Source organism: Protopterus annectens, chromosome 2.part0 (assembly GCF_019279795.1).
Source record: "Protopterus annectens isolate FY-2018-M chromosome 2.part0, PAN1.0, whole genome shotgun sequence".
NCBI classification, from domain to species: domain Eukaryota; kingdom Metazoa; phylum Chordata; order Ceratodontiformes; family Protopteridae; genus Protopterus; species Protopterus annectens.
In genome coordinates, this window is record NC_056728.1 from 645,418,746 (window position 1) to 645,433,745 (window position 15,000).

General features: G+C 42.6%; 1 protein-coding gene across 1 annotated transcript in view; it reads left to right on the plus strand.

The window, feature by feature from the left end:
* LOC122792769 (WD40 repeat-containing protein SMU1-like) overlaps window positions 1–15,000 on the plus strand; it is a 181,644-nt gene that overhangs the window by 27,028 nt on the left and 139,616 nt on the right. The window contains exon 2 of the mRNA XM_044060341.1: window positions 12,466–12,676. Within this exon, the coding sequence (XP_043916276.1) occupies window positions 12,466–12,676 (211 nt within the window). The remainder of the gene's footprint in view (window positions 1–12,465; window positions 12,677–15,000) is intronic.

Here is a 15,000-nt window from a genome sequence, read left to right on the forward strand (position 1 = left end):
TGGCAGACAAATTTAGCAGAACTATCTTCTCTCCTCACGAGTGGTCTCTGAATTCTTCCATAGCGGAACAGATCTTCCTCAAGTGGGGTCAGCCTTGCTGCGATCTCTTCGCTTCACCTTCCAATGCGAAGTGCAACTAGTTTTTCACTCTTAATTCCTCCTTTAGGGGAAGCCCCCAGAGACGCTCTAGTCCACGCTTGGCCGCCCGGTCTTCTTTATGCGTATCCACCTCTTCCGCTGATGACAAAATTTTTGCAGAAAGCTCATTGGTTGGGGAGCAAGATTATACTCATAGCCCCATTCTGGCCTCGTAAAGTCTGGTTCCCCTGCCTACGGTCTCAACTCATTGATCCTGTCTAGATCTTGGATCCCATTCCGGATCGGATCTCTCACCCCTCGGGAATGGCCCCTCCGAACCTGGCCAAGTTCAAGCTCTCAGCTTGGCTGATCCAGTTCCCTTAGTTGCCAGGACTCCCGGTATCTCTTCCCTAGTCAAGTCCATTCTGGTAGCAGCACATAAACCCTCTACCAGGAAGATTTACAATAGTAAATGGAAACGTTTTTCCATTTGGGCTTCACGTAAGAACTTGGATCCGTTTACCGCTCCTACTCTAGTGGTTCTAGAATTCTTGTCTCATATTTTTCAGCAGGGGGCCAGTTCATCTACTGTAAAGGTTCAGCTGGCTGCTATTTCCCATTTCCATATTGGGGGCAACTTTGGTTCTCTCGCTGCTACCAGAATTTGTAAGGCCTTTCTAAAACGTACCTTTCTTTTGAGACCTCCTATTAGAAATTCATCCCCACCGTGGGACCTGACCTTGGTTCTTCAGGCGTTTAGTTGCGCCTCCGTTTGAACCTGCAGCTTCCGTTGATCTGAAGTTCTTGTCATAGAAGACTGCCTTTTTGGTAGCCATTACCTCAGCCAGGAGAGTGTCAGAGCTTTAGGCTCTTTCTATCAAACCTCCATACCTTGTATTTCACAAGGACAAGGTATCTCTCAGGACTAATCCCTCCTTTCTTCCCAAAGTTGCTTCTGAGACTAACATTAATCAATCCATTAATTTGCCGTTTTTTTTCCCCAGTTACCAGAACAAAGGGGAGTATAAACTTCATTTACTGGATGTTCACAGACAGTTAAGTTTTTATTTACACAGGACGGCTGTCTTTCGTAGATCTGACAAACTTTTTGTCTCCTTTGCAAAGTCTTTTTTAGGGAAACCGATTTCTAAAGTGACTCTTGACAGGTTTATTTTGAGTTGTATCCTCTTAGCATATAGAGAATCTGGCTTGCCAGAACCAATGGGAGTTCATGCTCATTCTACGTGTTCTATGGCAATGTCTGCTGCATTGTGGTCTAGAGTTTCCCTGGATGACATTTGTTCTGCGGCTACCTGGGCGTCCTCTCACACCTTTATTTCTCATTATAAACTAGATTTGGTGTCTAGAGGAAGGGCTGCTTTTGACTCTGCAGTGCTCCAGAATATTCTTCCTTGAGGGCCTCCCAAGATTTCGGGTAGCTGGGGACTCTGTCCCACAGGTTGCTGATCAAATGAAGTTAACTACTTCAGATAAAGAAGTTATGTACTCACCATAACGTTCCATCTGAGTAGGTAACTTCATTTGTCAGCAACCGTCCCTCCCTCCTTCCCCCTAACCTGAATGGTTATTTAGCTGAACTCGAGGTTTGGATGCTCGAGTTCTGTTTTGTCTCTTAGTCAGGTTTCTCAGGTTGTTAGTTTGTTTTGTTATTTTGTGCAGGTGGCAAATGCGATCTGAGGATTGGAAGGAGGTTGCAGGGTAGTATGGGTAAGGGGGAGGAGCTTAGAGCTCGGATCTTTAGCTTGGTATGCTGCCAGCTCAGATCCGTAACCCACGGGTTGCTGACAAATGGAAGTTACCTACTCAGATGGAACGTTATGGTGAGTACATAACTTCTTTTTTTTTTCTCCATGTGTCTTTCAGTCTTGTTGTCAAGTATTTGCCTTCCTTTGTTAATTTCTGTCTGCTTCTCCCTCTACTTGCTTGATTTCTATGACCTGTACTGTTCCAATCCCCTTATTACTATCCATCCATAATCTTCTTGAAATTGCACTCTTCCCCCATATCCTCTTTAATTCTTGGCATGTTTTAGGTGGAATATATGGAGTTACTAGCGTCCATTTCTTATCTTGCCAGTGACCTTTTAACATTTGCAAACCTGCACCTTTTTCTTGTCATAGCCGTAAACTATTTCCTTTTAGAAATCCCCTCCCCCAAAAACTATGTACGTATTTACATATATAGCCGTCCTCTGGCTTTCTCACCTCTCATAGGTATCTAATACGTCCTCACCCATAATCGAGTTTAGTTCATTTTCAGTGATCAGCATTTGGAGTATATCCATGTTTTGACAGCCCTTGCTACATATCTGCTACTTTCTCCTCAAATTTGAGCATATTTATGTCCATTGGGCTGTTAACCTGTACTCCTATTTTGGTTAGTGTTTCTGCTTCTTGGACCTTTATCTCTTTCATCCAGCTTCCTATGTGTTTCCAGGTACAGATATGTTTTATTAACTGTCTCAAAAATGAATCAACACCATAACCTCATACGCATGCTGCAGTTTACATAGGCATCAAACCAGAAGTGCCTCTTGCTCAGCTTTTGACTAGATGAAAGACTGCATCTTGCAGACTGGAAAGTTTTTCAAGAAATTAGTTTAAAGCTAAGTTGGGATAGAGGTTGAATTTGGGTGACAAGTCTAGAGTGTTTTTAAATGGTTGAGAAGCATAGCCTTTTTTCGATTACAGACTAATCTCCTTGGCCTTGAAATGACCATGTTGAGGTTACTGGACAATTGTCACTTAGAGTATTGGAGAGGATGGTTATGTTAAAGCATTCTATTCTTTTTAAGCTTTTGATAAAGGTATCAAGAGTAGAACTAGTTCCTGTTGTTGAATTAGTTGTGGTTGGCTGTTTCACTAACTTTTCTAAGTTAAGGCTGAGCATTTTTAGAGGGTTAGAGTGCCAGTAGTGGGATTGATGTTGAAGCATACCTTTCAACCTCTTAGTAAAATAAATCCTGGAGAAAACGAAAAACACTGGGGGGTGGGGGGCAAAGAACCAAAAATAGGGACAAATTTTAAAAATTGCTCTTATAAACTTAGAAAGCTGTTGCAATAAAAGGTGTTAAGTTGCCATGTATTTTATTATGCTTGTAAAGTCTGTAATTCATGTCTATCATTATTTAGTGAAGTCAGTCCTTGCTGATTTGCCAGAAAACCACAAATTGTAGGGGGAACAGAACGAAAATATGAGGCAAAAATCTGGACATTTGTGAGGGTTGTGAAGTCTCAAGGCTTTAATGGTGTTTTGCAGCACACCAAAATGTCTACAAGAAATGGCTGTAAAATGGCTACAGAAGAAGATGGGGTGGGGGTGAGGTGGGAAAGGTTCCTTTTCCAGGCAAGCTGAAAGATGCATTTTCTCCAGTGTTTTCTGGTTTTATTCTAGTGGGCGTTGCCTTGTTCTCCTCAAGGAAAATACAGAAGGGGCATATCATTAGCTGTACAAACCACCACAGCTGATTGCAGTTATCCTGGAGGACTCGCAGCTGTATTCCAAGCTCCTTCCTGGTTGCCATACTCAGTCTGTCAGAGAGTGACCCCTTCCAAATCTTGTATCTGTGACCTTATCTTTTCAGTCACTGCCTAAAGTTTGTGACCATTGGTGGCAATGGGAACACTGACTGTGTGTGTCATCCTGTGATATAGCATTGTTTTCACATTCACAGTCTAATATGCTATGGTCCCTGAATGTATCCCCTGGTCTGTATCCCTGTGCTTTGTACCTTTACTTGAACAAGACATTGGCATACTTCACTTGGGGTAGCTGGGTAATAGGAATTACATAAAAGGTTTGATCAAGGTTTAAGTATTTCAGAATAAGGGGAATCTTGGAACGAGGAGAAGAGCAACTGTGTCATGCTAAAGGGAAATTAAGGTAATATTTGGATTATACGAACAACTTTAGAAAGGTTGCTGTTAAACAGATATTTTTTGAAAATTGTAGAGTGCAGAAACTTTTAGCTCAATGAGTTGGGCAACAGAAAATTGCAAGCATTATCGCCAGACTTAGGGAGTCTACATCAATAAATTTAACCAGAGATCCTTTATTGATATTAGGGATACTTCAGAAATTTTATGAAAATATGTATGAAGCAGCGGAATGGAAATATTTATGGAGGACCTAATTTATGTCAAGGTTAGAAGACTAGGCTCAACAGCTAACAGGCAAGTTAGGAAGAGATTAGATAAAAATGGTGGTCTTTATACTCAAGTCACCAGATGGCGTTCCTTTGGAAGTTGGGAAGGAAGAAGTGAAAGCTCCGGAAGGTTTGATTTAACGGTATTTGAAAGGTTGGTGGGGGTACCAGTATCTTAAAACCACTGTGGCTGTATTGCTCAAAGAACATAAACTCCCTTCAGACCCAGCTTCATGTAGACCCATTTAAACCACCATTATAAAGTGCTTGTCTATGAGAATGGCAAAGGTGTTACCAAAATTGATATATCTGAATCCGTGTGGCTTTGTGGAGTGGAGAAAACCTGAGACAACATGAACAGAAAAATGATGATCCAGGGGAAGAAGAATGTAAGAAATCACTTCCATTGTTAGTGGGTCCTGATGGAGTGAAAGCATTCATAGTCAGCTGTTTTTTTTGTTTTTTTTATGAGCAGGGCACTTGTACCATTTACATTACCTCCTAAATAGGATAGTAAGATTAATTAGGAGGATATATGAGGGGTTGGAGACTAGAATTAAGCTGGCAAGGCTCTTCCTGACGGGCTGTGTTTGAACAGATAAATTAGGCCAGTGTATCTTCCTTTCTGCTGTTTGCTTTAAATTTATTGCCATTGGCAAAGAAATTGAGAGACTTTCAAATTCAAGGTTGTAAATTGTGTGGTAATCAAGAAAAGTTAGTTTTATTTGCAAATGTTATTATTTTGTACTTGATAAGTCCAGAAAAGGATGTTTCAGAGTTATGGAACATTTTGAGATGGTTTCAAGTCTTTTCAGAATGTAAAAGTAATGAAGGCAAAATCAAAAGCTATAGTAGTAAATTATGTACGATGAAGTGTGCAATGAAAGTCTTGCAGTAAAGTGGTTCGTTGTTAAACAAATGAGGCACGTGTGGTCCAGATGTCCACAGCAGCGGGTTGGGGAGCAAAAGATGCAAGGTTGAGGTAATAAAAGTAGCAGCACAATAGTGGTAGATTCTTTAAACTGCAGATGCTTCAGATTGTCATAAGGATTTGCACCCTGTCCTGATAGAGGGTAGAAAAATGATTGCTAAGGCTAAGAGGAAATAATGTATCTGATGTCAGTATGGTAAGCCTTCAGTTGCTGGACAGAAGCATTGCATGTGAAGTTGTTCTATCTCGCCGTTCATTCTTACAGATGGGTTCAGAACCAATCCTCGACTTTGAGTCGGCCTACTACAAAGCTCGAGGTCAAGTCCCTATCCCATGATGCACCTTGAGTTACCTCTGATCTAGTTTGCCGCTGCAATAGATAGGAGGTTTCCTAGCGCAGCTTGGGCCAGTCTAGCTTTTTTTTTTTTTAAACTTTACTAAATTTTGTATTACATATAATGGTTCTAGTTATTCATAGTTATAACTTTAGTAGTATAATGTTAGATTCTTCTCCCTTTGGCCTTCATTTTTTATAGGCCTTTAATATTACCCTCCCTTCTTTGGTGTGGCTTTATAAAAATATTTGCATAGTTTTTATAGATATATATATATATATATATATATATATATATATATATATATATATATATATATATATAATATATGTATGTGTAGATATATAGCTTTCTAGTGTTGAATAAGTTTCTTTAAACATTAGACATTACTGTAGTTTGTTTGCGTGCATTCTTCTTTGAGAGTACAGTCTGTTATTGTGTAGTTAGATTTTTTTTTTGGTACTGTAGAATTCAATATGGCTGACCAAGAGAAAGACAAGCATCCTAAGTCTGTCTTTAAAAAGTGTCCAAATTGTGGACAAAAGAGGTCTGTGACAGTCACAGTAATTGTGTTTATTGCCTTGGTGGCTTGCACTTGCAAGAAAGCTGCTCCATATGCCATTCTTTTTCTAGCAGAGTTTTACATGAAAGGAAACGTAAACTCATTGATAGAGGACTTCTGAAATCTTCTTTTCAGGAAGCTTTGAGTGACCAGGATAAATCTAGCTAGTCTCCCAAGTCTTCTAAAGCTTCTTCTACTGATGTGACAAAATTAAAAAATAAATGTCGCTGTCTGCTCCACAGCCTTCAGAGCCGAGCATCCTGTCTTTTCAGAGCCGGTCCCCATTCCTGGAACCGGTCTCTGAAGTATTAAAGTCTCTCATTCTCCAGTCTGTACCACCCTCCATATATTCATCTCTGTCCTCGATCAGCCTATCCAATTTGGATGTGGACCATGTGGTGCAGAAGGTGCTACAGGCACCGGCATTTTTTTAATTTTTTATCGGCTCTGACCCAAGTGGTTTCTGAACCGAAGACTGTTACGCCATCTTCTTTTCCTCCTCTGAGCCATACTGGTCCTTCGGAGCCGGAGGAGTTGGACCTAATGATTGTTGAGCCTTCGGAGCCGATGTCTGCTCCAGTGCCATCGGTTCTGTTTACTCGGACTTCCTCGGCTTCCATCGAGGAGTCTAGGAGCAGAGGTCTGGTCCGGGGAGGATAGCCTGACCTGTCTGTTCTGATTTTCCCTCTCGGGGCCTCGGCTTGGATGAGTTTGGCTCCTACCTCTGGTTCAGAGCCCACTGTTCCGGCGCCGAGGGGATCGGTTGGTTGTTCAGATCCAGCGGTCCCTTCCCATTGGAGCAGAGGTGCCTTTGAAACCATGAGGAGAGATGTCCCCAGGACGTCTACAACTTCAGGTCCAACTACCTCCTCCCCAAAAGCGCCTGTGTCTACTTCTGCCTCTCAGATCCCTTTGAAGCATTAAGACCCTGGGCCTCAGGAAGCCCCACTGGGTGGCCCTTGCTCTTCCAAGACCTCACCAAAAGTTCCCACTAATTAGGTTCCCAGGAAGTGAATTTGCAAGAGGAAGCACCTAAACTCCCCGCAGGAGTCTCTCGCGTCTGATACCGACTTAGATGAATCGGAAAAGTCACCACGGTCCCCCTCTGAAGATACCTCATTTACAGAGATATTAGAAATCCTTAAGCAGAGGGGTGGCTGGAAGTCCACCAACCCTACTGAAAATGAGTCTGTTCTCCTGAAGGCTTTGGGTCTCAACCCTCCACTTCTTGGGTGCCTCCGCCCTTCGATTTCGATGAGCTCCTGGAGCTGGTCTCACGAAGGGTGTGGGAGTCTGTCCCTAGGAGACCCAATAAATTTACTTCTGCTCCTCAGGATAAGTCCTTTCTGACTAAGGGAGTCCCAGTTGATGCCATGGTAGTGGCGGCAGCCACCAAAAAGGAGAGGTCAGAAACTTCTTCCTCTATCCATCCTGTTAACAGAGACTATAGGATCATGGATAGATACGGGAAGCGCATGTACAGTTCAGTGACTTTTTTGCCATGCATTTACTGAACTATCTCACACACTTTACAAGTCTGCAGAGAGACCTCCTAAAAGAGCTTGGAGATGCGCTTCAGGGTACGGTAGCTGCAGGACCCTCAGACAAAGTTGCCTTCCAGCTTGCTATCGTCAGTTCCATAGTGAACTCGTCCATGTGTCTCATCTCCTATGCAGCTGATGGAATGAGTAGGGCAGCAGGTACAGGAATTGCTCTTAGGAGGCACTCCTGGATGCGCTTGTGTTCCTTCGCGGAACCCTTTAAGGCATCCTTTGTCAACACCCCTTTTGATGGCTCATCCCTTTTCGGGCCCAAAGTTAAGGAAACTTTGACCATGTGTGAGCAGGAAGGAAAAGACCGTCTGCCGTCAGAGTCTGTTTTTCCACCCCTACTATTCCCTACCCCAAGGGTCAAAAGGGAGGAAAGATGTGATTCCAAAAAGCCCAAGGAGCCTTTCTAGACACATGTGGTGAACCCCCTCCAGGGGCAGAGGAGGTGGCAATAATGGAAGATGCCACCCTCGCGGCAGAGGGGTTCCGCAAAATCAGGGTGACAGAGACCAGTTCTTTGGGAAGCCCTACCAGCTCTTCTGAAAGGAGGCCCGACTGTCCTGCTCTGGAGGCAGTCCGGGGGTCGCTTATCTTTGTATCCAGATGCCAGGCTCAAAATAACAAATGACAATTTGGTACAAAGTATAGTTTCCAGAGGATATTTCATTCCCTTCGCCATTCCCCCTCCATTGACAACAAAAATCCCGGACGTTCCTCCGGGAGCAAGCAACAGTAGAGGTCCAAATGTTGCTAAAAAAAGTCATCTAACCAGTCCCAGCAGACCAGACAGGATTCGGAACTTACTCAAGATTCTTTTTAGTTCCAAAAAAAGACAGGGGACTGGAGACCTATTTTGGACCTCAGTAGACTAAACAGATCTGTCAAGAAAGAGAAGTTCTGGACGGTCACTCTTCAGTCGATACTTTCCTTCTTAGGGAAAGACAATTGGATGTGCTCGATAGATCTACAGGATGCGTACTACCATATAAAAATGGCCTGACCATCCATGGATCATTTGCACTTCCGTCTGGGAGCCAGTCATTACCAGTTTTGAGCCCTGCCCTTTGGTCTCACTACAGCCCCCAGAGTGTTCACCAAATGTATGGCAGTGGTCACGCTCACCTGAGACATTTAGGATTCCAGGTGTTTCCGTACTTAGACGATTGGCTCCTCACCGCCACCACCAGGCATCAACTAATACAAGCCAGGGACACCACTCTTACTCTTTGCAATCATCTGGGCATTACCATAAATTCAGAAAAATCTGCCTTGTCGCCATCGCAACATATTGTTTTTATCGGAGCAGAATTGGACACCACCACTTTAAAATTTCCAGCAGAAAGAATTTTACTACTTCACCAGCAAGTCCAGAACATCAAATCCAGATGCAAGGTTCCAGCATCAGAAGTTGGTAAAGTTGTTAGGCATGATGCCAGCCGCAGTAATAGTGATATCATTGGGTCGCATGCACATGCAGATTCTACAATGGCTGCTATTCACGCAATGATCTTATCAAAAGCTCCCAATGTCTCATCTCATTATTGTAACAAACACATGCAGAAAGGATCTTTGGTGGTGGTTGACCTCTCCAAGTTACGATAGGTCGTCCTTTTATCCTACCCCCACCATCGGCCACCGTGAGCACGGACACTTCCCTGATAGGGTGGGATTTTTAGGGAAGAACAGCCCAAGGCACATGGACCGAACAAGATACACCTCTGCATATCAGTGTCCTGGAGATGAGAGCAGTACTTTTGGCATTGCAGTACTTTCAGGACTCTCTCCTTCTGGGGACAGTTGCGATTCAGATGGACAACAAGTCAGTGGTCTGGTACTTGAACAAACAAGGAGGAACCCGGTCCTATCCCCTTTGTCGTGAGGCCGTAAGAGTATGGCAATGGGCTACATCCACCCAGCGCTTTCACACATCCCAGGGAAATCCAAAATGATTGCAGATGAACTGAGCAGGGCAATTTTGTTGCCTCACGAGTGGTCCCCCAAAAAATGGAGAGAATATTCTGCAGGTGGGGGCCAGCCTTGCTGCAACCTTTTTGCTTCCCACATGAACACAAAATGCAGAAGCTACTTTGCCCTGATTCCCCCTTCGGGAGATTCCCCAAGGGACGCACTCGTACACGATTGGCCTCCGGCTCTCCTCTATGCATTCCCACCAATTCCCTTGATACCCAAAGTATTACAGAAGGCAAAAGCTCTGGGAAGGACCATCATTCTAATAGCCCCCTCATTGGCCTTGTCAGATTTGGTTTACCTTCCTTCGACCTCATCTGTTGGAAGAGCCTTGGATTCTGGACCCAGTTCCAGACCTTCTGACGCATTCGTCGGGGGCTCTTCATCCCTCACTTCAGTCCCTAAAATTGACAGCTTGTCTGCTCCAATTCCCAACATAGCCAGGTTCCATAACCTCTCAAACGAAACACAGCATTTTTTAATATCTTCTCATAAATCCTCTGCTAGGAAGTTGTACCTTTAGCAAATGGAGGAGATTTTGTATATGGGCCTCTCAGAATAACATTGATCCCTACCAAGCCCCCATTTCCTCTATATTAGAATTTTTGACTATGCTTTTCAACAAAGGTGCTGCGGCAGCTACAGTTCGGGTACAACTTGCCGTCATCTCTAATTTTCACCTTGGCTTTGAAGGATTGGGCATAATGTCACACAAGCTATCCAAAGTCTTTCTCAAAGGGACCTTCCACCTTTGACCACCAGTGAAATCCCCGTATACCCCATGGAACCTAAATTTTATGCTTTCACGTATTATTCTCCCACCTTTTGAGCCAGCTTCCTCATGTGATTTGGAATTTTTGTCTTGGAAGACCATATTTTTAGTAGCCATCTCGTCTACCCGTAGAGTATCAGAGCTACAGGCCTTGTCCATAAAACCTCCATATTTGGTTTTTCATGCTGACAAGTGTCCCTGCGAACAAATCCTTCATCTTTACCTAAAGTTTGTACAGAAGCTAACCTTAACCAAGTCGTAGATTTACCAGCGTTCTTCCCCAAACACACTAACAACTTAGATATATGCTGCACAAGCTTGATGTTCAAAGACAGATCAGATTTTACCCGGGTAGAACCAAAGAGTACAGAAAGTCAGAAAAACTTTTTTTTTTCCTTTTCAAATTTTAGGAAAGGTATGCCAGTGGCAAAAAACCAGCACTATCTAAATGGTTATCTGATTGCATCACTTTCACTTATTCAGCTGCCAATTTACCTTTACATCCCAAAATTAAGGTTCATTCTACCAGAGCAGTGTCCACATCCTCTGCTTTTTCTGCTAGGCTTCCTGTAGACAATGTTTGTGCAGCAGCCCACTTGGTCTAGACCTCATACCTTTATCACTCATTGCAGAGTTGATAAGGCCTCCACGGACAGGGCCTCCTTTGGTTCTACTGTCCTGAAAAACATACTCCCGTGAGCCACCTGAGAAAGATGGTGCTTGGGATACTACCCATCTGTAAGAATGAATGGCGAGATGGAACAACTTCACATAAAGAAGTTATGTACTCATCATAACGTTCCATGTGAGTTGTTCATCTCGCCTTCATTCTTACTTCCAACCCTCCTACCCCCTCCAAGGTTTTTTCGAGGACCGAGATACTAGTTTTATCTTGGTTGCTCATTCTTTCTATGGGTCTTTCCTAAAAAAGTGATAGAATGGCACATGGTATTGTTAGACGCAGCAAACAGGATCTGAGGTAACTCAAGGTGCATCATGGGATAGAGAGAGATACGAAAATGCCATTCAGAGGAATGGAGGTAAAACAGGCCTATGACCTAGTTTGTAAAACCGCAGGGAGATAGCAAAGAGGGAGGCTTTTGGCAGGAAATGGAGGTAAAAAGGATCGCTCGACATATAGTGGACGTTTGTTCACTGTGGTGCTGCTTTCATTTGTTGAACAAGACTGTGTCAAAACAGAATTTCAGCAGTTATAAAATAAAAGGGATGTGATTGAGTAGGTGCCCCCTTTTTGAATCTGTTACTTCATTAAATTTGGCCAATTCACACTGGATAAATTAACTAAAAAAACAAAAAAATCCATACATCTGTTAGTGGTGTGGAGAAAATGGGTCCCTTAACAGTCTTGGAATTCTAAGGTTTGTGTGAATGCAGTAATCCAACTGTTTCTTGGGTGACAAAGTACTGGTAAGTAGGAGCATGCATGCAATCTGTCCTGTTTTTTTTATTTTTTTCACTACTTTTTTTGTGTCTCAGCTGCATATGTTCTTCATTTTTAGACCTGCTTTTACTCTCCCATTTATCCTAATCTTTTGCCTTCTTGCCTCCCAATCCTCCACCTTTTTTGTACAAATTTCTTTGTTTGGACAACCTGTCTCATTTTCTTATACTAAACACTTTATTTCTGTCACAAAATTGGGGAGTAATAGCTGCACAATTTTGGATTTACTGGAAAAAGGAAACCAGTTCCTGAAACAGGAATGTTAAGGTTAAAAATCCTGACATAATAGATATGACTGAGGATATGCAGCTGGATGACTGTACAGCACTCCTTAAAGGTCAGAAGTGACTTGTAAAATGTGTGCGATATGTTGTTTGATGCTCATGGTAGAGAATGATGGGTTCAGCAAAGTTGTGAAGATGGGCTGAAAGTCAATGTGTTACCCTATCACATTTGCATTCATGCACAGTGTTGACAAACTTTCATAATTAATCAAGGTAGTAATAGCTTCTTCCAGAGGTCAACACTTGTGGCTACAATTCTGGGTACCGTATTATTTAAGTTTAGATTAACCTGGCTTTGCTATTAAACAAGGTCTTTGTAATGCATTTACCTGTTTTTTACTTGTATATTTTTTTGTAGTGTGATACGTCTGATAATGCAGTACTTGAAGGAAAATAGCTTGCATCGGACTCTGGCCACTCTTCAGGAGGAAACCACAGTGTCCCTGAATACTGTGGACAGTATTGAGAGCTTTGTTGCAGACATCAACAGCGGCCATTGGGACACTGTGTTGCAGGCTATACAGTCCTTGAAGCTGCCTGACAAAACACTAATAGATCTCTATGAACAGGTAAATATGTCTGTTAATATGGTCATTGCCTTTACTTGTGCTCTATTTCATTACTCTGTATTGTGCATCCATTTTTCAGTATTTGAAAACTGTGATCATGTAGTGTATGGTTATGTGGCAGTAAGCAGTGTTTAGAAAGGAGATGGTATATGCTGTTTTGTGATACTTCATGCAAAATGCTGCTGATGAGGATCCACAGTACGCACTGAATGAGAGCCATGTAATACATATGTTACACTGCTTCTCATCATCTCTACTTGAAAGTAAGAGAGTAACAGTAAACAGTGAGAGCAGTACATTCTGTAGTGTCCAGAGAAGTTGTAATACCAAACAGGCTAAGCAGTACCTCACTGCCCAGAGACATTTTGAGACCTGTTCCTGTTGATATATAGATTCACTTCCTCTGGAAGGTTTTGATGTGAATGGTATTGGAGAATATCAGGCTCTTCAGAGGTATTCTGAATCCCATTGACTCTATAAGCTGTAGTGTTCTCCAGTGTGTGTCTGTTTGATAAAGCTGTTTAGAACTTGTTTAAAAGTCAGTTAAAATCTTGTGGAAATGTTTGACTTTTTTTTTTTTTTTATAATGGGTAAACATTAAGGTTTTAAAAAATATCAGCAGTTTAGCTTACAAATACCCCCACATGATTAGCATTTGGCTGTTTCATGCTTAGGTGTAGATCCTTTACCTGAAGACTGCAAGAACAAGTTGATATTAAAGGGTTTAGTCCCCAGAGAAGGATCCTGAAAAGAGTTCAAAAACCCACAAGGACAATTGCAGATGTATAGGTAAGAGAATTCTAGGTCCTCTTTTACAGCTGCCCCTTTCCTCATAAGAAACCAAGACTGCAATCTGTTTTACTAGCTTAGTACTAAAACGTGTTCAGAGTAATTTAATATTTTGGTGTCCGGATGTTTTCGGACTGATGTTTCTTTTACAGTATTCTCTGAGGGGAAAAAAATAGTTTTTCTTCAGTATCTGAACCTGAGCTGACAAAAAGTCTTCCTCCCTGTAGTTTTGCACTATGTGCAGTCTGTCTTCTGCAGTAAATCTAGAATGGAGGATCATGAAAGCTTTAGTAAAGGCCTAGAGATAGATTCTCTTTTCCTCCCTTGGTATGGGGTGGTTAGAGAGGGCTCATTTCCTGCCCCATCTTGTGCCATTCTCACCAGCCCAGAGTTTGGCACGAACAGGTTTAACAGTATTAGTCATTGCTTCTCCTTAGACTTTGATTTCCCAGACCACTTGTATGCTGACAGCTGCAGTAACACCTAGGACTTTGGCACTGGTTTGCTCAGTGCTGCCTCTTTCTTGGGCCATGGTTATCAATGTCAAGTAACTGACATTAAGATTGACACAGCACTTTCGAGGTCATTTGAGGGTCAGGGTCTTCAGTGTTCATTTTATCGGACCCCAAGCCACTTATGTTGGGAATACCTTCACTGCTGTGGTTGTGGTCTTGGTGCTCACTGTTATGGAGCCTTTAACCTAATAGGGATTTCAAAACATTAGGCTTTCTTAGCTTGTTTGTCAGTGCAGATGGAAACCACTTTTGATGCAAAGCCTGCCAACAACTGACTAGTCCTTAGATCATGCTTTGCTTCTGACACCCTCATGTCTGGCTTTTTGGCTTCATCATCATCTCACCAGAGAGACAAGAAGCAGAAGACCCCTGTATAAATGGAAAAGTATCCAGTCCAGTTGCCACTTTCTCACCTCCAGTCAGTTCCCCTGTGTATGTGCTAAGGAAGGAGACTTGCAACAAGAAGCAGGAAGATTTGTTTAGTAGTTTCTCTCATTCCAGGTATTGAAAATGGTAATGGAGAAGATATCCTGAATATCTCCTTCTGAAAGCCCCAAAATTCAGGAAATTCTGCATCCAATGCATCAGAAGGGAGCTTGACCAGTTGATCCTGTCTCTCTAGAAGAAATACTACTGGAGGTTTTCCAGTTTGCCTATCTTCCTGTAGATCAGATTCCCCTGCTGGCTAAATGGTTGCACTTCATCATGCAGAGGGCTTGACAAGGTGTAGCCCTTTTTCTTATGAGACTTATAAGATCCTTTAGCCTCTCGAGGATTGGTATTCATAAATGAAGAGTTCACTGGCCAACGACATATTGGAGGCCACTGGCCAATGACATATTGGAGGCAGTGGCCCTGAAGGCACAATCTACAGTGGAAGTCCTTTGGTCCATCTGCTAGACAAGGGCACTGGACTGCTTTTTGGAGGTGGGTTTTTACATCCACTACCTTTTTGATGAGGATGCTAAACTTTTTTGTCCTTTATGATGTATGCATCATACCTCTCAACTTCTTAGAGCA